The sequence below is a fragment of the Acomys minous genome (genome assembly GCF_964271855.1).
Source record: "Acomys minous genome assembly, chromosome: 2".
Lineage (NCBI taxonomy): Eukaryota > Metazoa > Chordata > Mammalia > Rodentia > Muridae > Acomys > Acomys minous.
Genome location: NC_140484.1, coordinates 21,760,991 through 21,783,579, shown reverse-complemented (window position 1 = coordinate 21,783,579; position 22,589 = coordinate 21,760,991). Strand labels below are relative to the sequence as shown.

The 22,589-nt window shown below is 42.9% G+C and overlaps 1 protein-coding gene across 4 annotated transcripts in view; it reads left to right on the top strand.

Annotated features, from left to right (window-relative positions):
- PLCE1 (phospholipase C epsilon 1) overlaps nucleotides 1-22,589 on the top strand; it is a 284,075-nt gene that overhangs the window by 199,176 nt on the left and 62,310 nt on the right. For 3 of the 4 annotated variants that reach the window (XM_084754873.1, XM_084754875.1, XM_084754876.1), the window contains 5 exons: nucleotides 538-743; nucleotides 12,212-12,887; nucleotides 17,598-17,780; nucleotides 19,104-19,221; nucleotides 19,968-20,124. In XM_084754873.1, coding sequence (XP_084610999.1) covers nucleotides 538-743; nucleotides 12,212-12,887; nucleotides 17,598-17,780; nucleotides 19,104-19,221; nucleotides 19,968-20,124 — 1,340 coding nt within the window. The remainder of the gene's footprint in view (nucleotides 1-537; nucleotides 744-12,211; nucleotides 12,888-17,597; nucleotides 17,781-19,103; nucleotides 19,222-19,967; nucleotides 20,125-22,589) is intronic. The other variant, XM_084754874.1, reaches the window with a different exon arrangement.

Here is a 22,589-nt window from a genome sequence, read left to right as displayed (position 1 = left end):
TTGTCGCACGATCAAACCACAATAGTAGCTTTTAAAACATCAAGAGGCTACTGTGTTCCTGTAGCACATATGGTCAAGAAAGCCAAAAGGCAGCTTTTAAAATGTTTTTCTTGAGTTGGGTCATTACATCTTGCTCATGTCATAGAGATCTTTAATCATGGTTTCTCCTCTCAATTCCCATTACAGGAATAAAACCGCCACCCTTCCCTGTAAAGTGGCTAACCTTCTCCCTGGGGAGCCATGGAATAATATTATTGCTTGTGTTATAAATTCAAAGTGCAGTTTAGATTCTTTAGAGGTGCTGAGGTTGTCATAGCGAGAAAAGGGCAAGTTTGGGGACTTCATGTGGTGCAAAGAAGAAGAAGAAAAAAAAAACTTAGGAAATAAAGCTTATCTTGGAGCCTTTTTTCTCCACTGCTGTAAACTAGGCTCAGATACTATTATTTCCCGATGTTTTGATTTAGGCCTCCTAGAAGTGGGCTATTCAGACATAGTAAGTTGCAACCGTGCATCTTGAGCTTTTTTTTCCTCCTGTAGTTTGTGGCAGATTACAGTGGACAAGATAACTTCTTACAACGGGTGGGACCGAATGGTTTAAAGAACTCAGACAAGGAGTCCACGGTCAGCAGCATCTTTCAGATCATCCGGAGCTGCAGTCGAAGTCTGGAGATGGAGGAGGAGGATGGCTCCAGCGAGGGGACCGGCTCGAGGAAGAACTCCTTGAAGGACAGAACCCGATGGCAGTAAGTCTTAGCGCCAGCGTGTACGTGGGTGGGTGTCTGTCTTCTTCACCACTGAGTAGTTTTTTTTCTCCCCCATTCTGTTGAGTTTCACATAAAACCCCAATTAAAAACATGTCATTTACATGCCAGACTTTATTAATTCCGAATTCGAATTTATGTTTCCCATGTTGCTCCTTTATTCCAGAATTGCTACATGCGTTTAATATTTTTCCATGAGTTGTAGACTTTTTAAAAGAAAAAAATTATTAGTTTTTATAAAGTAATGGTAAAAATTTAGAAATGTATATATTATCCCTATAAAAATAGCTAAGGCTATTTTGATATGTCTAAAAGATCAATAATTGAATTTCAAGACTAGAATCTCAGTCTTTTATTTATTTTATAGTTTTTGTAATAGTGATTCCTACTAAATCCCGGGTAGAGTGCTAGGGTGGGTATTAAAATATTTTAAAATAAGCTATACCAATGTCATAGGTATTGGGTGATACTCAATCACCCAACTTTCAATAGTTCTTTCAACAGCCCACCTGGGAACCCCAGTTCTAACATCTCATTTTGGTAACACTGCACCAGGAGCTATTTTAGTTAGCCCTGCACACACAGGAGACTGGATCTTTCGCAGCAGTTGCTTAGCTGTTTCAGCTGCTGTGTGTCATGCACTACAGTCTAGCCAAACAGGGTCACCCACAGCAAAATGACAGAAGGGAACCCAGGGGCCTGGGCATGTGCTGACCTTCTGTAAGGCCCTTTACACACCGCAGAACCTGCCCAAGGGGAAGAATCCTTTCAGGCGCCCCAAACTCTTAAATCTACTGGCTTTGATGGCTTCACTGCTCAAGGCTTTAGGTATATGTCTTGTGCATTACTCACTATAGTTGTCTCAGTCCTTAGCTTGAGGATGCATACTGTGATGAGCACATATTCTAATAAGGATTATCAGCTGTTTTAGAAAATGACTTCTTCGGAGCTGTGATAAATCAGCTGTTTTAGAAAATGACTTCTTCGGAGCTGTGATAAATCCTTGGGACTTGTTGCCAATGTAGAAATAAGCATCATTTGTCTGAGTCTCTGCTGCTACTTTGTTTTAAGAGAGTATAGCTAATCCCAGACTTCTTCAGGGTCTTTGGGCTTTCTCCCACACATCATTTCCTAGCTCGCTTCATTTAAAGGATTAGTGCTCCAAGATTAACCATTCACCACCTTTACTGTAACATCTTGGCTAGAATGTCGAAATATCTCACATATAGCATGTGTTAATTCTTCTGCTGTTTTAACTGTATCTCAGGCCAGAGAACATTTTAATATGTTCTCAATAGCAGGTTGCTGACACCAATAGCAATCTTTACATGGAGACAAGGCTATCTACAATGAAGGATATCTCTTCAGGAAATACCTCCCTGCCACTGAAGTCCTGATCTATGCCTTTCCTGTCTACCTATCCCCACCACATCGGTATCTATGGGCTTATCTGCTCCCACAAAAGATTTGTGGGTATTTACAAGGGTAAAAATAAATAATTATGGTTTTTAGTGAGAATGAAAATAGGGATATGAAAAATAATGGCAGAAACATACCGTTTCCTCACACTAAGATGTGGATGAAATTCCTTCCTTAAAATCTACAGGTAGCCATATATACCTGATTAGAGCCAGTGGGATGGGGGGGGACATTAAGTGGGAGGGGCATGATGGGAGGCTGGAAGGGACAAGTTGGAGCAGGAATAGGATGTGGTTATCATCAAAATGTATACTATACATGTGTGAAATTCTAAAAGAATGAACAAAAACTCTACAACTAAGGGTTTACCATTCATATAAAGTGAATTTTGCATGGCATCGGTTTGTAGCAGCCTTCATTTAGGGGCAGGTGTATGTTCGTGGCTGTGGGTGGCATGTAGTGGTATCAACATTTCCAAAGCAATGTCGCTTTTCTAAGCCATGAGCTCTCTTTACTCTCCTTTCTTTCCTCTGAGTTTATTGAAAGATAAATTTATTCCATTATCCTATCACTCTTGGGAAGTTGTTTCCTCTTCTTTCTTTTTGGAGTCAGTGCCTGGCTATGCTTGTCACCCGTGCAGGCACTTAACTCACAAAGCCCCTGGCTCCCAGCTGGTGGGATTACAGTTGTGCCCTACCACCCTCGACTTCCTTAACTTCTTTTTCCTTTTAGTTTTGCAAGGATGTCTTAAAGTAGCCTTTAGAATTATTTATTTGCCTTTTTGTCATGTTTAAAGTAATTGCTTTTCATTAGGAACTGTGCCTTATAGATCACAGAGTGCTCCTTTGTGTGTTTGTGTCTTGTTTGTTTGGGAAATCAGCTGTGGATCTTTATCTGCAGTGGAGGAATTTTTTAAAAATACCGTTTGGGTTAGAATATGGAGAAATAAGCTTCAGTGTATATTTTCATAAATATATGCCATTATGCTTTTTATTACATTCTGTTCTGATTGCCTCCCTCTGTTCGCTCCCCATCTCTCTCTCCTTTCTTCCTGCCTCTCCCATCAGAACAGCCCTTTTCTACTTTCAGGAAATATATATTCCATTACCTGTTCTTAGCCTCACCCCTTTAGACGTTTGCATCCTCTGTCACAGTTCATTTTTACTTTCATGTCATACTTTTTTAAAATCCCGATTCCATATACGAGAGAGAACACATGGCATTTGTCTTTCTCCGTCTGGCTTGTTTATCTTAGCATAATGATCTCCAGTTCCGCTCATTTTCCTGCGAATGTCGTAAGTTCATTCACTGTGTATGTGTATTTCCTTTATCCATTCATCTGTTGATGCACCCGTAGGCTGGGTCCATACCTGAGCTCCTGTGACTAGGACAGCAATAAACGTGTGTGTATAAATATCTCTGTGGGGTGCTGACTTAGGAGCAACGTAGCTGGATCATGTGGTATTTCTATTTTTAGTTTTAGGAGCCATCATACCTATTTCCATAGTGGTATATCACTAAGCATTCTGCCTAGCAATTTATAAAAGTGCATATTTCCTCACATCCTTGTGCCTTTTTTCTTAATGATAGCCAACCTGACCTAGAAAAGATGGACTCTCAAAGCAATTTTAATGTACATTTCCCTAATAGATAATGATGTTGAGCACTTTTTTTTTCTTCTCTCCTTTCCCTCCCGTCCCCCTGCACCCCTCCCTCCCTCCCTCCCTTCCTTCCCTTCTTTTCCTACAAATGATTCTATGTAGCCCAGGCAGCTCTCAAATTCATATGTGGCTGAAAATGGTCTTGGACTCCTGACCCTTCTGCCTCTATCCACCAAGTGCTGGGATAACAGGAAATGTGCCCCACACCAGGATAAATGTTGAGTATGTTTCCAAACATGTATTGGCCAATTGTATTCTTTCCTCTGGCCAATCTCTGTTCATTTAATTAGATCTTTATAGAATCAAGTTATTAATCCCTGCTGGGTATATAATTGGTAAATTTTCCCATTTCATGGGCTGTCTCTCCACTGTGTTCATTTTTTTTCCTTTGCTGTGCAAAAGCATTTTAACTGAATGCAGTTTTACTTGTATGACAAAACTTTTCCCAGGAAGACTCAATACACACCTCAACTCACACCAGATAGGAATCCCATGACAGACCAAAGTATTGGATACCACCAAAAAGTCAAACTTAGTGAAGCAATGAGTTTTACAAGGGTTACTTACAAAAGTATGGTGAGGGGTGACTTAAAGGAACAGAAATCACTCAAAGACAGCTGCACCATCAAGGTCCACCCCAGCATGGATGACAGGTCACAAAAGCAAGGAACCTGGACCACACTGCGCATCCTGTAGGTAGGTCAGCGGGTCGGAGAGTGTCTCTTCTAAGTGTTGTTTCAGCTGGTCTAAACCTCTTCTAGGCGGTTTGCCAGATTTCTACTTCTCTCAGGCTGTGGGGCTCAAGAGTCTTCTTCCAAGCTTGGCTCCTTTGTTGCAACTATGTTTGTCCAAAGTCTTTTTTTTTTTTTTTAACTCAGCTTCCTTCTATCTAGGAATGTCTCTCAGCTTTGGAGGGGCCTAGTGAATCTGGTCAGTTTCAGGGACTTCCTGAAGCTATTTTAAGGTGTTTTGTTTTCTTGGTTTGTTGGGTTGTTTTATTGTTGTTTGGGTTTTTGTTTGTTTGGTTGGTTGGTTTTGGTTTTGGTTTGGTTTGGTTTTATTTTTCCCTTCCTGCCTAAGGAGTGTCCCTGCAAGATGGGATGTTTTAATGGGGGGGGGGGGAAACTGTTACACAACGCTGGTCAATTATTGGGGTTGAGTCTTTTTAAAGAAGTTCTTACCTACCTCTGTATCTTGAAGCATTTTATCCACGTTTCCCTGGATCAGTTACAAAATTTCAGCTCTTAAGCTAAGGCCTTTGATCCACTTTAAACTGATTTTGGTGTGAGGTGAGAGGGATATAGTTACCCATGGGATTAAGATTTCCCTGCACCATTTGTAGAAGAAATGGTCTTTTTCTTCAATGTATGTTTTTGATGTCTTTGTCAAAGACTAGGTGGGATTTGTTGTATAGATTTATTTCTGGTCCCTCTTTTTTATTCTGTGTGTCTATTTTTTTGGGGGGTGTGGATAACATTTTCTTGTTTTCCTTTTTTGACTCATATAATATAGTTGAATCTGTAGTTTGCTTTCAGTAATGTGACCCTTTTTACAATATTAATTCTGCTAATCTACCAGCCTCCTATCCTTTGATATCTTTGTCATTATACTTGGGGCTTTAATGTGTTCATTGTAAAGGCCTTTCCTTGGTTAGGATTCATCTTTTAGGTGTCTTGGATGTTTGTTTTGGTTGATTGTGGGGGGTGGAGGTAGTCTTAATTTGTTTTGCAACAGGACCTCACCTATGTAGCCCTCGATATCCTAAAATTCACTGTGAAGACCAGGCTGGCTTTGAATTCACAGAGATTCCCTTGACTGCCTCCAGAGTTCTGGAATTAATAGACTGAGCCATGGCCCACTTCACAGGTATTTTTAAGCAATTATAAATGGGATGTCTTTTCCTGATTTTTTTTCTTCATACTTTCATTACTGACATAAAGGAAAGCTACTGACTTTTCTGTTAATTTTGATTCTGTGAGTTTACAGTGTTCGTCTGCTTATTTGTACCTCTTTGGGGATATTGACCATTGTACCAGTAAATTTTGAAATCGTCATTCAGCATTTTACCTAGCTCATCGTCTCTGAGTTCAGTAGTTGAGGAGTTATGAACCTTTGAAGGAGTCGAGTGTCAGCTGTGTGTTAGTCTGCTGTAACCCTGTTGGTCGTACGGTTCTATTGGTTTAAATATCGCCTCTCCTTTTATGCAGGCATCTTCTTATAGGGCATGTCACTTTTGATAGCTTGCACTTCCAGGGTGACTTATGTTGGAGAACAACAAGCAATGGTACCACAACACCAAACCACACAAGGTAGAGACATACATATATCTGAAGCAAGTAAAGCCCACTGACATGTCATTCTTTCATACAAATCAGAAAATGAAAAATCTAAGCTAAGTTTTGTTCTTAAGTTAGATGCAATGAAGAAATGGGCCAGGGAGCACGGAGAGTGGGGGAGGGGGGGAGAAACAAGATTAAATAAAGACAAGATAAGACAAAGAAAGAAAAAGTAGGAGTAAAAAGTATAATGAAGGGAAAGAGGGAAGAGCAATAAATTAGAAAATATAAAATGAAGAAAGACTTCCTGATAGTGAGACGATAAGTAGATAAGAGAAAAGAAAAAATTAAAATCTGATAGCTTTTTAAAGCCAGTATGTCCAAACAGTACTACAATTGTAGTAAAGCCAGGTGCGGTGGCACATGCCTGTAATCTCAGCAGTCTGGGAGGCACAGGAAGACTGATCTCTGAGTTCAAGGCCAGCCTGGTCTACAAAGTAAGTCCAGGACAGCCAAGGCTACACAGAGAAACCCTGTCTTGAAAAAAAAATAAGTGTAGTAGAAAGAAAAACAAAAAGGGGTAAAATGGGAGGCCAGGAAAAAAATTGTCCAGCAAAAACATGCATAGACAAAATTGGGTAAATTCATAAAAGGGAATAAAAAGTAAATACATAAAGCCTTCTAAAATATGATAAAAATAAAATAGTAGTAAAAATATTTAAAGGGGGATTTGGTACCCACTTCCTCTCCTCTACGCTGGGAATTTTTTCAGGCTTGCACTTTAGTTGGTCTTGACCATGCTGTCACAATTGCTGGGAGTGCATGGGAGTCCTGTAGTGTCAAGAAAACACTGGCTCCTAGAATCTTTTCTTCTTCTGCAAAGATCCCTGAGCCCTGAGGGGAGAGATGAAATATGGGCATCTCCTTTAGGGCTGAGCACCTGGTGTCTCTTATTCTCTGCCCCTTGGCTGGTTGTGAGTCTCTGTGTTGATTGGAATCTACTACAAGAAGCTTCTCCGATTAAGGATGAGGGATGCACTGGTCTATGGGTGTGGCATTTAATCATTATCCCAATAATAGCTCTTGGTTCTGCACTAGGACCCAGAGGAGATGTTGACATCTAATTACTGCTGGGAAGGAGAAAGCTGGTTTTCTTCAGTGGAGAAACTCTGGGTATACTGAGCACACTCCAGGGCAGGTGCTCCACCAGGAGTAGTTGGCTAACACAAACTGGGTTAGAGGGTGGCAAAAATTTGGGATGATAAAGAGATGCAGAGGAAGCTGGAAGGACTTGGGAGAAGGGAATGGATATGGTCAAAAGTGCATGTGGGAAAGTCGCAAAGAATGAATGAAAGCGTTGTTTTAAAAATAAATAAAGGAAAACTCAAGGCACAAAAGACAAAAGGAAGGAGAAGAAGGGTTAGAGTAAATTCTTTCGGGGACCTTGAAAATGGGGGAATGCTGGGTATATAGGAAGGTATATAGGGAGAGAGTGGGTCACACTGGAGGTATATACAGAAAGGAGGGGTGGGTAAGACTGTGGGCATATACAGCAGGGTAGGGGTGAGTCAGACGGGGAGTATATGTAGCATGGAGGAGGTGGGTCAAACCAGGGGTATATGCAGCAGAGAGGGGGTGGGCCACATTGGGGGGTATATACAGTGAGGAGGGAGTGGGTCAGACTGTAGGTATACACAGAAGGGAGGGTGTGGGTCAAATTGGGGGTATATGCAGCAAGTACAGGGTGGCTCAGACTGTGGGTATTTGCAGCAGGGAGGGGGCGGGTCAGGCCCCTGAATTTTTTGCTTTCCTGTAGTTAATGCAGACACTGCACCTGTTTGGGGCAAGCACCTGCTATCTGTCAGAGCTACCTTGTGTTAGCTTTAGTGGCTTCCCTTCTTTGCACACTAGGGGCCTCTGCTGGCCACACTTAGCTCTGCAGTCTATGGTGTAGGCAAGTTCTCCCAACCTTACATGAGTCCCCAATCACACCCTAGAGGGTGGCTGCTCCCAAATTAACTGAGAGTAGAAGAAATAATCATTCCATTGAGATCTATGCAGGTAGATCTTTCTATTTGCTCTGGACATCCACTCAGCTTTGATCACCCTGCTGAAGAGACGCAGCTATAGCTGTCAAGGGGTCTTCTGCAACCTCATGGCAGCTGGGTAGTTCCAGAGATTTCTACTTGCTGACCTTGGCTCAAGGCTACTGAAATCCAGAATGGTTCTTGGTTGATGAATTCTGCTCCCAGATACTAAGGGTCAGACTACCTTTTCCTAAACACGTCACTTCTGGATTTCTGCCACCCTGTCAGCCCTGACATTCTCTACAACTGCCACCCAGGATTGTCTCTCACCCTTGGGGCTAGGACCCATTGTGATTCTTCTCTTTTCTTTAGCTGCCAGGGTAGTCCAGTTTTAAGTGATTGACTCCCCTAGGATAGGATAGCCTTTCAGAGCTGGCCAAACTCTTTATCTACTGCTGGCTCTTCCCAACAATTAAGTCACTCTCTCAGCAAGACCTACAGCTGGATTAGTCTGCGGGTGGGACTGCCAGTGTCTTCTCTCCAGAGCCATCTGATGATGACCGGCTTTCCCGTTCCAGGGAGCCCTGCCACTGATGCTCTGCTCAGCATGGCGCTCTGCTTTTCAGGGTGTTGCCTTTCTGTTTCTCTGGACCTTTCAGCTGTCCTGTTACCCTTCTATGGATTTCCAAAGGCTCTTCCTCTCTTTCTTGGTAATATTCTCTCTCTCTCCCTCTCTCTCTCTCTCTCTCTCTCTCTCTCTCTCTCTCTCCCCCCCCCCCCCCTTTCTCTTCTCTTTCTCTCTCTCATCCTGACACTTCTTCACAGGGTCACAGAATTTTGCGGTAACAACGGAAGTTGCCTCTTGTGAGATTTTTATTTCCGAATTTCTATTTATTCCCTTGTCTCCTTCCTCATCGTTTAGTCATCTATATCCTAAGAACATTCTCTTCCACTGTCCATTTTTCCAGATCCGGTTGCAAGCATCCTGAGAACAGGGGGGGGGGGGGGGGGCGGGGACGGGAAGAAAACCACAGAGATGCAAATGTTTATTTCACAAAGCTTGGGAAGGCATATTGAAGTCCTCAGTTTCAGACCTTTGCGCTTAAGTAGTGGAAGTAGTTTCCTGGTCCTTAAGTGATTGCTACTCTATAAAGAAGCCAGGAGGAACACATGGCAGGGAGGAGGGATTTAATGGGGTTCACGGAAGCTAGCCCCACTAAGCACTGTTTCCTTATTTGCCTCATCCCAGAGCACCTTGTGAAAACACCCTGTTCAGGGTGTCTTAGGCACAGTGTTTTCAGATCCTAAAGGACAAAGGAAATGGGGCTTTACTGAGTTTTAAAACAATAACCTGCCACCCCTGTTCATATGGGCATGTCCAACTCAGTGAAAAGGTAAGAAAGGAGAGAGGGGATGAAGGGAGGATGGACAGAGGAGAGGGAGGGAGAAAGAAATAAATGAAGGAAGGAGAGAGAGAAGGGGAAAAAAGGAAGAAAGCAAGCAATCTATCCCATTGTTGTTCAGTTTACCCATCATGCAGTGTGTTAGAATTCCTCTCAAAGCCATCAGCTGCTCCTGCCAGAAACCCAATGGAAGTTCTCACAGAAACCCCAGAAAAGTGATCATAAGCCTCCCACAGCCTGGCGCTAAGATGAGTCACCTGATGGAGTGCTTGCTGGGCTAGCATGAGGATCTGAGTTCGGATCCCCCCAGCGCCCGTGTTAAAACAGCAGCAGAATGGATTGCCGACACCTGCTGACCGCCCACTCTAGCTGAGTTGGTGAACTCGGAGTGCAGTGAGAGACCGTGTCTCAAAAACGAAGCTAGAGAGCAATGAAAGACCATACCAACCTCCAAACATGCCCTTACCCTACACACACACACACACACACACACACACACACACACACACACACACACACACACACACATCCTAGGTCTCAAGATAAAATGAATAGGATGAGGAGACTATCCAAATGTCACTGACATCTTACACTGTGCTTGTCCACCCTCCGTCCAGATGAAGAAGTGCCCACAAAGCTAAAGTCACTTGTCTAAGTGATAAGTGGCAGGGCTGGGGCGTGAGGCTGAGCAGGAACCCAGCAGTGTAGAAGACACTTAGCTGGAGAGGCGCTAACCCGTGGCTTCTCTTCATACTACTTCTTTAGACCTGGAACAGTTCTTGTCTTAATTAGGGTATTACAGTAATAAAAATCCCACGACCAAAAGCAACTTGGGGAGGAAAAGGGTTCGTTTCAGCTTAGAGCTTGTGGTCTGTTATCTAGGGAGGTCAAGGCAGGAACTCAAGGCAGGAGCTGATGCAGAGGCCATGGAGGAACCCTGCCTACTGGCTTGCTCTTCATAGCTTACTCAGCCTGCTTTCTTATAGCATCCAGGACCATCTTCCCAGGCATGGCACCACCCTGGGAAGTTGGTGATTGGACCTTCCCATATCAATCAACCACAAAAAAAATTAAAATAAAATAAAAATAAATAAAGGGCACCGCAGGTTGCCCATAGAACAATTGGTTGGGTGTAGTTTCTCAACTGAGATTCCCTCCTCCCAAATGACTCTATTTTTGTGTCAAGTTGACATAAAACAAGCCAGCACCAGTCTTTTTTGGGGAATACATGCTTTTAACTAATTATAGCTGAGAAAAATTATAGGTTAGTTAAAAGCACTCATTTTGCAAAAGGGAAAAAGAAAACAGTAGATTTTTTTTATTACAGGGAACAGCTATAACAAATCATGTGGAAAAGGTGATTTTCTTCTGTTTTAAAACTTAATATTAAGTCTTTATCTGTTGGTAATTCACGTTCAAGTAGTCACTGCAAATTTCTAGAAAGCAATGCACCTTTATAAAGAAAGCATATAAGCAGGTTGGCCAACACTCTTTTGTCACCTAATATGAGATCTTCATCAGGTATCCCTAAAAAAATGTTCCACTATCGATTTCTGGTTTCTTACGTGGGCACCATAGATGCTCTTCAAAAGTGGGGTTAAAACCTTCCTTCAGCTTTCATGCCTAAGAATGATGAGATGGTTTCCTTTGCTGGTTGACCACATCCTTGATCTTCATTAACATCACTTGGTTCCTAAATAAATCTTAATTTTCCATCTTATCCCTTCTCGTAAACCCACAGAAATTTATCTCCCAGGAGAATCAGGCTCAGAGCTCCCTCCGTAAAATCCACTCTATCATCTAAGAGAAAAAAGATCCTACTAGCTTCCTGCTTGAAATTAATTTATTTCATTACAAATAATTGTCAATTTTATTTTGGAAATTAGCCCCTGGATGAATGCTTTTTAATGGAATCATTACCATCTGGTATCAGTTCCTTTTGTATTCTAAATAAATACTGGTGCCAAGAGAGACAGCTTCCCCCACTACACACACACACACACACACACACACACAGAGAGAGAGAGAGAGAGAGAGAGAGAGAGAGAGAGAGAGGGAGAGAGAGAGATATTACATCATCTCTGAGAAACAGAAACAGCCTCCAGAGAAGTATATCATTTTTTTTCTACTTAGATGTGTTTTTCATACATAATACCTGAAGTTTTTCACTCAAAAGACTTTCTTAAATTAAATTTAAAAAAGGAAGGAAGGAAAGAAGGAAGGAAGGAAGGAAGGATACAGTGGGCTGTGAGGAACACTACCCCACTCATGTCTAAGCTCTGCATCAGTGCGTGGTCATGTTGGAAATGTGCGGTTTATAAAGTATAATAAGAATGGTACTTTGTCTCTGGACCTTCCTTACTCAACACTATAATCTTGGTCTAAATTTTGAGCAAAATGCCAGACAAATCATAACAATAGCACCTTCTACGAAATACCTACTTGTACTTCTCAAAACTGTCAGGGTCATCAAAAGCATGCCTGTGGTCAGACAGCTTGAAATATATAAATAAATTACCCTGTGGTGTTTAGCATTTTATATTTCCCATGCTTATTTGAATCCATAGCAAGATGAACAAGCTCTCTATTGCGTGTGAAGACAAGGCTTTGTGTTGGCCGCCTTCTGATCATAAGACAAAGTAAATGTGTATCTTTTCCCATCAGGTTTATAATTGGAGATTTTCTGGATTCAGAAAATGACATCTTTGAGAAGTTCAAAGAATGCGACCCTCATGGATCAGAGGAATCACAGAAAGCCTTTGACCATGGGACGGAGCTCATCCCGTGGTACGTGCTGTCCTTCCAAGCCGACGTGCACCAGTTCCTCCTGCAGGGGGCCACAGTCATACACTATGACCAGGACACGCATCTCTCTGCACGCTGCTTTCTCCAATTGCAACCTGACAACAGCACCTTGACCTGGATGAAGCCTCCCACCGCCTCCCCAGCTGGGGCCAGGCCCAAGCTTGGTTTCCTCAGTAACATGGCTGAGCCTGGCAAGTTCCCATCACTGGGCAATGCTGGGCTGAGTGGCCTGGCAGAGGGAATCCTGGATCTGTTTTCGGTGAAGGCTGTGTACATGGGACACCCTGGCATTGATATACACACTGTGTGTGTCCAGAGCAAACTGAGTAGCATGCTTCTGTCAGAGACTGGGGTGACACTTCTCTATGGCCTTCAGACCACCGACAACAGGTTATTGCACTTTGTGGCCCCAAAGCACACGGCTAAAATGCTGTTCAGTGGACTGCTGGAACTCACTACAGCTGTGAGAAAGATCAGGAAGTTCCCCGACCAAAGACAGCAGTGGCTTCGGAAACAGTATGTCAGCCTCTACCAGGTAAGGGATGCGCCCAGCCCACTCCTTTGAGCAGTGCAATCCTCGGGAGCACAGACTTGGCATTTAAACTACTAGGTTCCCAGCCCTGTCACGTACTTCTGTGTAAACTTCAGCAGCTTTCCTTAACCTCCCAAGGCCACAATTTCCCTATCTAAAACCTGTAAATGATCTGAACTTGTGCATAGTCTCTGAGACGTGACAGAGCTCATAATATGTAAAGACGAAGTGTGATTTAGTATGCGTGTCTGCTCATGGACGGTCCTCCTGTTATTTTGTATGAAAACAGTGACTGGTCATTTGCAGTTCTCACATTTGGAAAGAAACCAGTTGATACAGGCATTTCACCAACTGAAGGTTTCAGCTGAAGGCGCCATAGGTCAGATGTGGCACATGCCTATAATCCTAGCCCTTGGGAGGATCAGGAAGGCTAAAGAGAAGGCTTTATTGAATTAATTTATCCAAGATGGCTTCCCTAGCTTCTTCCTAAGAGTGTAACCTGAAGCCTACGCCCTGGTGCTAGGAGAGGAAGAAGGTCACAGGAAGGCAGGAGGTTGGAGAAGTTTTGGGGGCTTTGTTCAACCTGGCTGCACTTATGGACCCTGCATTAGTTACTTTCCTCACCCCTGTGACAAAATACTTGGCAACAGCAACTTAAGCCTGAAAGGATTTGTTTTAGCTCACACTTTGAGGGTGCAGGCCACGGCCATGGGAGCTTAAGGCAGTTGGTCATGCTGCATCTGCAGGCAGAGAGAGGAGGGAGGAGGGAGGAGGGAGGAGGGAGGGGGAGGGAGGAGGGAGGGGGAGGGAGGAGGGAGGGGGAGGGAGGAGGGAGGGGGAGGGGGAGGAGGCTCCCTGGAGAGGGAGAGGGAGAGGGAAAGGGAGATGCTGGTGATCAGCTCACCTCTCCTTTCCACCAGTCTGGGATCCCAGCCCACAGGACAGCGCTGCCCACATTTAAAACGGGTCCTGATTCCATTAGCCCAGTCCTGAAAGTCTCTCCTAATTGTGCCCGGAGGTTTTTTTTTTCTTTCTTCCAACTAGTTCTTCATCATACTCAAAGCTCCCAGTGGAGCACACAGGAAGCAGATATTTTTATTTCCGTTTTAGAGGAACTAGCTAGACCTGGCTTTGTGATTTTATAACATTATAATATTGATTAAGTGACTTATACATATTCTCACAACGCTCTGGCATGCACTAGTACCAAAAAACCATTTAAATTTGTAAGTTAAATTCTTTTGAGTATCTGTGAGAATTTCTCCAAAATTCTGTTAACAGCACTATAAGAACATTACATTATCCCAAATTTGAAAGGTATATGTAGAAAGTAAAAATACTTTTTTTTTTAAAGCTTTAAAGGGAAATATAGAGTGAAAATCAAAGAACGATGCAACAATGCTGGTGTGGAAGGTGGAGGAGACATGGAGCCCTTAGCTTTGGCTTATATTTTCAGGGGCAAAGCTATGGGCCCCCAGTCCTGAGTATTTAAATGGAATTCTCAGAAACTGGGAAACCTAAATATAGAACTATCAGATAAGTGTCTTGGTTGTAAGCAATGGACACAAATTCCTCACTCTAGGCAGAGGAAAAAAAAATATTTAACCAAAGGGATTAGTTTTGGATTAGTTTTATGATCTTCATATAAAAGAGATTGTCAACATGTTAGAGTACATGGATTTTTTTTAAAGTTTTTTTGTTGTTGTTATTTGTTTTTGTTTTTCTCACAGATAGGGTTTCTCCGTGTAGCCCTGGCTGTCCTGGAACTCACTCCGTAAACCAGGCTGGACTCTAACTCAGAGGTCCGCCTCCCTCTGCCTCCCGAGCTAGGATTAAAGGCATGTGCCACCGCTGCCAGGAATTTGTTTTATTTTTACTTTTTAACTACTTATGTATCCTTGTGCATCTGCATGTGGGTGCAGCATCTGCATGCAGGTGACAGTGAAGGCTAAAGGCCCTGGATTTCCTAGACCTGCCTGGAGTTATAAGAAATTGTGAGTCTCCACGTGGAGGCGGGAAACAAACTCTTCTCCTATAGAAGAACAGCCGGTGCTCGTAACCACGGAGCAATCGCTCCAGTCCTTGTGGATCTGTCTTAATGAATCCGTCTCCTAGCCTGTGTGTTCACTCATAATCATCCGTCATTCACAGTTTTTTTAAAAAGGAAAGTATCTCCTTTACTCACCTCCAAACATGTATGTTGCTTCATGTAAAATAATTCACCCTATATTTTAGTCTCCAGGAAGCCTCCTTGAGCGAGTAGACAAAAGTATTGTCTTCTCCTGGCTTGGTTTTCTTTTTCTTTTTAACTTTTTTTTTTTGAGATTATAATTTAATTACAGCATTTCTCCTTCCCTTTTCTCTCTCCAAACCCTCCCATATATCCCTCCCAACTCTCCTTCAATTTCATGACTTCTTTTATTTTATTAATAATTTTATTATATACATACATATTCTTAAATATAACCTGTCCAGTCCATTTAGTGCTCCCTGTACATATATTTTCAGGGCTGACTATTTGGCATTGGGCAACCAATTGTTGTCTTCCCTGACAACCACCCCTTCCATTCCCAGTTTTCCTCAGTTGCCTATAGTTCTTTTGTGTGGGGTTGAGATCAGCCTGTTTTGGGTTGTTTTTTTGTTTGTTTGTTTTGAGACAGGGTTTCTCTGTGTAGCCTTGGCTGTCCTGGAACTCTCTTTGTAGACCAGGCTGGCCTCGAACTCACATCGATCCACCTGCCTCTGCCTCCCAAGTGCTGGGAACTAAAGGTGTGCGCCACCACTGCCTGGCTCGGCCTGGTATTCTTATGAGTGAATTCTGTGCCATGTTGGGATATTCTGAAAGCAACCAAACTGAAACAGCAGAGATTGATCATGCTGATGGTTCTCTAGTGTGAAGCACATTTGTTACACATTTAAAGGTGCATGAGATTTTTAAAAATCTCAGTGAATAAAGATTCTACAAAAGTGTTTTCAGCTTTAGGGTATGTCCTTCAGCATGGCAGTCTAAGTCTATTTGTTGGCTGATGTTACGTGCCATCTTTCCTGTTTGGAGTGTCCAGAATAGCTTCTTACTATCTTCAGGAGACCTGGGTTAGGTAGAATAATCACCATCCACGTTCTTTTCCTATCCCTGGGAACTGTGGCACGCCACTGTAGTCTCAGCTGTTCAGGACAGAGGCCACAGGATCATGAACCAGAAGTTGGCCTGGGCAATAGCAACATTTTGTACTGAAAAACCCCCTCAGGGAGGAAGATTCTGAGTGATTTGGCCCATGCATCAATCACTGGTTAAGGGAGCATATTCCACTTTGGCAAATCCTTCAATATTTACTGGAAAGTCGATAAAATAAAAGTTAAAGAAGGAAGAAATAGGCATAAAGGTCACAGATGGAAGTCATATCGCAAGTGATCACCTAAAGATTTCTGTGTCAAGTATTTATTATTCTGCACCTTGGGACTATAACAGGATTGCAAAAGGTGGAGTTCATAGATTAAGTCATTAAAAACAGATAATCATTAATCCTTAGGGTAAAGAAACAAACATGTACACACCAAATTTATTGTCTGTATAGTATTTGCAGTGAATCAAAATCTATTTACAGGGGCTGGAGAGACTGTTCAGTGTTGGTCTTGCAGAAGGCCCAAGTTCAGTTCCTAGAATCCTCATTAGGAGTCTCACAACTGCCTGCAACCTCAGTTCCAGGGGACCTAACACCCTCTTCTGTCATCTTGGGCAATGGTAGGCGTGCGCGCTCATGCGCACGCACACACACACATACCAGACACACACACACTAAAAATATATTTACATATATGTATATATGTGTGTGTGTGTGTGTGTGTATACATCATCTTTAAATCTATTTACAAATACTTTCTTAGAAGTTTAAAGGAGAGTTATCCTTAAAAGGTTACAGTGCACACACATAAAATAGGTGAGTAGTAGGGACTGGAGAGATAGATCAGAGGTTGAGAGCACTGACTGTTCTTCCAATGGCCCTGAGTTCAACTCCCAGCAACCACATGATGGCTCACAACCATGTATAATGTGATCTGGTCCAGCTTTCAGGCACACATGCAGGTGGAATAATAATAATAATAAATAAATAAATCTAAAAAATAGGTGGATAGATAGATAGATAGATAGATAGATAGATAGATAGATAGAATAAAAAGTAAAAGCTACAAGAAATAGACAGTAAATGGAAATAAATTTGAGGGGAGTACTGAAGGTTGGCCCAGAGCCTCATAGATGCTAACCACTTTCCTCAGAACCATAATTTGCAAAGTCTTAAAGATTTCTCCAGTGCATGCTAGGCAAGCACTCCACCAACTGAACTACAGCCCCCAGCCCCTAATTTGCAAAGTCTTCATTAATTTTCCCACAGTGCTAATTCCTGAATAACCTCTGAGACCAGGATGGGGAGTCTTTTGGGCTTTTTGTTTTGTTCTGTTTCCCCTAGCTGATGGGCTAAAAAAAAAAAAAAAAAAGTACATCGCTGAGCCAGGATGTGATCAGGACAACTGAGGACATGGTCAGACCTCAAGAGAAAGTTCCTAGAGTCCAAATCAGATGGGTGGCCATGGGGGTGGCCAGATATGGCTTCTGTGAAATGCTTGAGCTTATCCACTTCTGGGAATTTACTGGGATCATTAGTGTGTATTCCCCATTGCTGCTTGCCTGTGTGTTCAGCGTGTGGGTCTTTGTAGGAGGACGGCCGGTACGAAGGCCCGACCTTGGCGCACGCTGTGGAGCTGTTCGGGGGCAGACGATGGAGCACTAGAAACCCCAGCCCTGGAATGTCAGCCAAGAATGCCGAGAAGCCCAGCATGGCGAGGAACAACACCCTGGGCATAAGCACTACCAAGAAAAAGAAGAAGATGCTCATGAGGGTAGAGTAACCGTGTTAATTAAGTATCATACCCAGCCTCCTACCGCTACCGTGTGCTCTACATCGCCGTAAGCCACCTTAAGTTATTTGAGCTGGGGACAACATAACTGAGAAAGCATGGCTACAAGGGACTGCCATAAACCTCTCGGGTGCCAGGGCCAGTGTCAGATATTAAGGAAACACCAAGGAGAAAGCAAAGTCCCTAAAAGTCTGAGTTGGTTGTCATTGTTAAGTTACCTGCAAAGTGCTGTATCAGTCAAGAAATGAAAACTGTGCGGCTGAGAGGCAGGCAGTAAGGGCCTCAGAGCAGTTGACACACGGTGGGTCTTGAAGTATGTGTAGGAGTTTTCCAAACACAGCCCAAAGGAAAGCATCTGCCACAGACAGAGGAGAGAGAAGAGAGGCTTAAGAGCTTTACTTGTTCCTATAGGTATGTGTGAGAGGCTAGCACAAATTCCTTGGCAGACACAGAAGGACTGGAAATGAAAAAGGGTCATAGTAGGCATGGTGGCTCATTCCTGTAATCCCAGCATGTCAGAGGCCGAGGCAGGAGGATTGCAGTAAGCTCAAAGCCAGCCTGGGCTACAGTAAGACATGTCTCAATAAGATCAACCAAAAAGGAAGCAGAGAGATCACATTATTGAAGGCCTACAATGCTGTATATGAAACAAATTAAAATACAGTAGAACTGTGCATTATTGACTGTATAATGTATATTTTTCCTTGTGACATGATGCATTTGTCTCATAGCTATATAAAACAGCCCTATTCTTTGTTCCTAGAAGGTTCCTGACGGTTCTTAGAACTTCATTCTTCTTATTGTGTCTGTCCCCAGAGATTCCGGGCATATGTGCCCTTTTTCAGCCTCCTTTGCTTGGAGGTGGGGAGACACTGCTTGACAGTGAAGAGCACACCAGATAAAATGACTTGAGATCACTTGGGCAGCCTTAACGTAGATCTTTACTGGTCTCACCAGGTGAGACAAGACAGAAGGACGTAGGTTAGCAAGCCGAAACCTGCCTGAACAAAACACATGGGGAGAGCAGTACAGAGCAGTACAGCGCAGTACAGTGCAGTGCAGAGCAGTACAGTGCAGTACAGTGCAATACAGTGCAGTGCAGAGCAATACAGTGCAGTACAGTGCAGTGCAGAGCAATACAGTGCAGTACAGTGCAGTGCAGAGCAATACAGTGCAGTACAGTGCAGTGCAGAGCAGTACAGTGCAATACAGCGCAGTACAATGCAGTGCAGAGCAGTACAGTGCAGTACAGAGCAGTACAGTGCAGTACAGAGCAGAAGCCATGAATATGATTTCTGTTCCCAGGGAGAGAGTGGAGAGGTGACTGACGATGAGATGGCGACCCGAAAAGCCAAAATGTACCGAGAGTGTCGAAGCCGGAGCGGCTCTGACCCTCAAGACGTTAACGAGCAGGAAGATCCAGGTAATGCAGTATGCGCATGTCTGAACTTTTTTGTTTTACTTTTGTGGGGTAAATACAGATTTGGCTTTATGCTGTTGCTTTAATTCAATATTATAGGAGTTCTTCTTTTTTAAAACATCTCTTTAAAAACATTTGTATGTGTGCGCACACCTGTGCGGGTGCCTTCAGAGGCCAGAAAGGGGCATCAGAACTTTCTGGAGCTGGAGTTACAGGCAGTTTGTGAGCTGTCTCATGTGGGTGCTAGAAAAAAGAACTGGGGTCCCCTGTAAGATCAGCAAGTGCTCTTCACTTCTGAGCCATCTCTCCAGCCTTTGGTGGGAATTCTTAAGAAAACTTTTTGTCTCGATGAGATGTGAAACCTAAAGGGCCTTTCTACAAGCACACTCTACTTGAAAGAGAATCTTCACTGACATGCCATTATTATTGGTGGTCGATATTAGCTATATAGGGGTACAACTGACTGGATGTTAGTGCTTTTAAATATATGCCTGGATGTCATGACCACAACCATGACCAAGTTATTTATATATTCTTTGCCAAGGCCTTAGGCTTCTATGTACTTTCTAAGCTCCCGTATGATGCTAGCTTGTAGCCATCTGACGACCCACCAAATTGGACCATTCATCGAAGTATTTGGATGTTTCTTACGTAAAGATTAGTTGTGTGCATTGTTTTGATGATATTTTAAGGGAAAGTAGAAGCTAAGTCATCACCTCTTCTTCTTTTCCCCCCTTTGATCCCCGCAGAGGCCAATGTCATCACTAACCCTCCCAACCCCCTCCATTCCAGAAGAGCCCACTCTTTGACCACGGCCGGGTCCCCCAACTTGCCTACCGGGATGTCATCTCCCATCAGGCCAGTCTCCTCCCCTGTGCTGTCTTCTTCAAACAAGAGTCCATCCAGGTGGGGCCTTAACATGATAAAACAGAGGGAACCTCCACGTCACGCCAGCTGTGCAGAAGGGCATGTGCCTTGCTCTCTGTGCAAAGCCCATCTCTAGTTCCAACTCACAGTTAAACTGAACACCAAAAACACCCCTAATTGAAAATGATCCTGACTTTCCTGAATCATAGGTCCTCATATTGCTGTAATCCTTTCTAATTGTTTGAGAGAGCAAACCCTTCCAAGGTCAGCCACGATTCTCTGACTAGCCACTAACCACCTGTAGGCATTTAACATCAAGCTTCAACTTTTCAAAAGTAAATTAAATTGGAAAACCAGTTCCTTGGTCACGTTTTCATTGCATCCCGGCCACAGGTGGCTAATGGCTCCTGAGCTGAACGCTGCAGACAGGGAACACGTGTGTCCCTGCAGCAGGTGCTAGCAGATAGCACCACTGTAAGAGGAAAATGAGCTTGAGTGTAAGTTGCCAGGCCTTACTGATAGGTGAAATATAGCTCTTGTGTTTCTGACATGTGATAGTAGGTATGTTTGCCATTTACTTCTCCTGTATTGCAGCAAGCTGGGCATCTTTATCCAACCCGAAGCTGGGATTGTTGCAAATGACAGCATAAGGACCATAGACTGGCCGTGGCATCACATGCTTTTAATCTCAACAGTTGAAAGGCAGAGGCGGAGGTTCTCTGTGAATTGGAGGCTGGTCTAGCCTACATAGTTAGTTCTAGACTTGCCCAAGCTGCCAAGTAAGACCTTGTCTCCAAAAAAAATCTGCATCTTAGAAACAGAAGTAATAATAAAATGAAAAGCCCACCAAAGGGGGCTGGAATGCTGCTCTGTACACAAGAGCTAAAGAAATGTGGAAGAGCCAGGCAGAACCACTGTAAAGCAGGGGCTGTTCATGGTACACAGAAGAGTGGGTCTCAGCAGACAGACATTGGCTTTGGAAATGTTCATTACTATACACACCACACATGTGCACACAGATACAGACACACTCCATGAAGTCACTCTCATTTGCTTTCCACTTGCCATTAATAAGAGCTCTGTTGTAAATCATCTTTTAAAGGGAAGAATTTCCTCACACTGAGTGACAAAGTTGCACTTTAATCATTGTGTGTTCAAATCTACGGTTGGCAAAACATGGGCCAAAGTCTAGATGACTCTCCTTGTTAGTCTCGCAACTTTTCTGTCAATTCAGATTTATAATAAGAGAGAAAAAAAGGAAAATAGTTGTAATCTTTTATATTTTCAGTTTATGTGGAATCCTGAATATATAAAATAGATGATTTGCCTGGACTAAGTGTATTTTCCTTTAACTTAAGTCACTTGTGAGCAGGAAAAAGCAGAACAGAATGAAGGAGGGAAATCTTCTGGACAAGAAATTAATGTGCTGGATCCAAAGTCAAAGGCCCAGTCCCAGGGGGAGGGGCCAGTCCTTCCTAACAAGTTCTAGGACAGAAGGAAAACAGAAGTAGCCTAGATCCTGTTAAAGGACAAAGCAAGACTAAGCCCTAAACCTAAAGAGGGAGAGAATAGGTGTAGAATTTTCTAGAGCCAGAGAGACAGTCTTAAGACAGGAGCCAAGGGTGGAATTGGAAAAGAGGAAGACGGGAAATTCACTTGTTTAAAAGCAGTGTGTTTCGATGATAAAGCAGTATTCGTGTCTTCCTGAACTTGGACCCTAAGCTGCCCATACAACACACAACTGTAAATCCATCTGTTTGTGATGCTCTCCCATCCAGAGAGAGGACTGTCAGATCTTAACACCAAATAGTTTTCCACGAGTGAACATCGGTAGCAAAAGCGAAAGTAGCCTGGTTACTCTATGTTCTTTGTACTTTCTTATATGTTAACACTTGAAATATGGCCCTGGAGGAACAAATCTAAGCCTTTCTCAAAAAAGAAAGAAATACTCTGTTAATTGATTTGACTGAAAGCCGTAGTCAAAACATTTCTTCTACTACTCTTTGAGTAATCCACATTGAAAATAAAAAGTATGGTGAAACAGCTAGACTGAATATTTGCCTGAGCGATGATATTTTTATGGGGAATAGAAGCAGCCTTGGCAGGTGCAGATAGGCTCCAAGGCAGGGGCTGGCTTCCTTCCAGTCTTAATATTTTTCTGAGTCACATTTTCCATTAATAATAAAAGCACTTCCCTGTTTTCATTGAAGAACTGGTTAAAAAACATTTATGTGTTTCAAACTTTCCTCCTAGATGTGTTTCCATAATTTAAAATACAGAAAAGAACATGAATTATTTCCCATAGATTATGAGTAAGGAATTTGGATGTTCTTTTTTTTTTTTTTTTACCATGACTTTTCCTCAGATACCCTGAATTTAGGAAATTTCCCTTACTCATCAATCTGTGCTTTCAAAGAACTGTTTCATTAGTGAAGGGATATGAACCTCAGTGTTTTCTCTCAATTGAGTAAACCGGAAACACTGTTCCAGTGCATACTTATTCG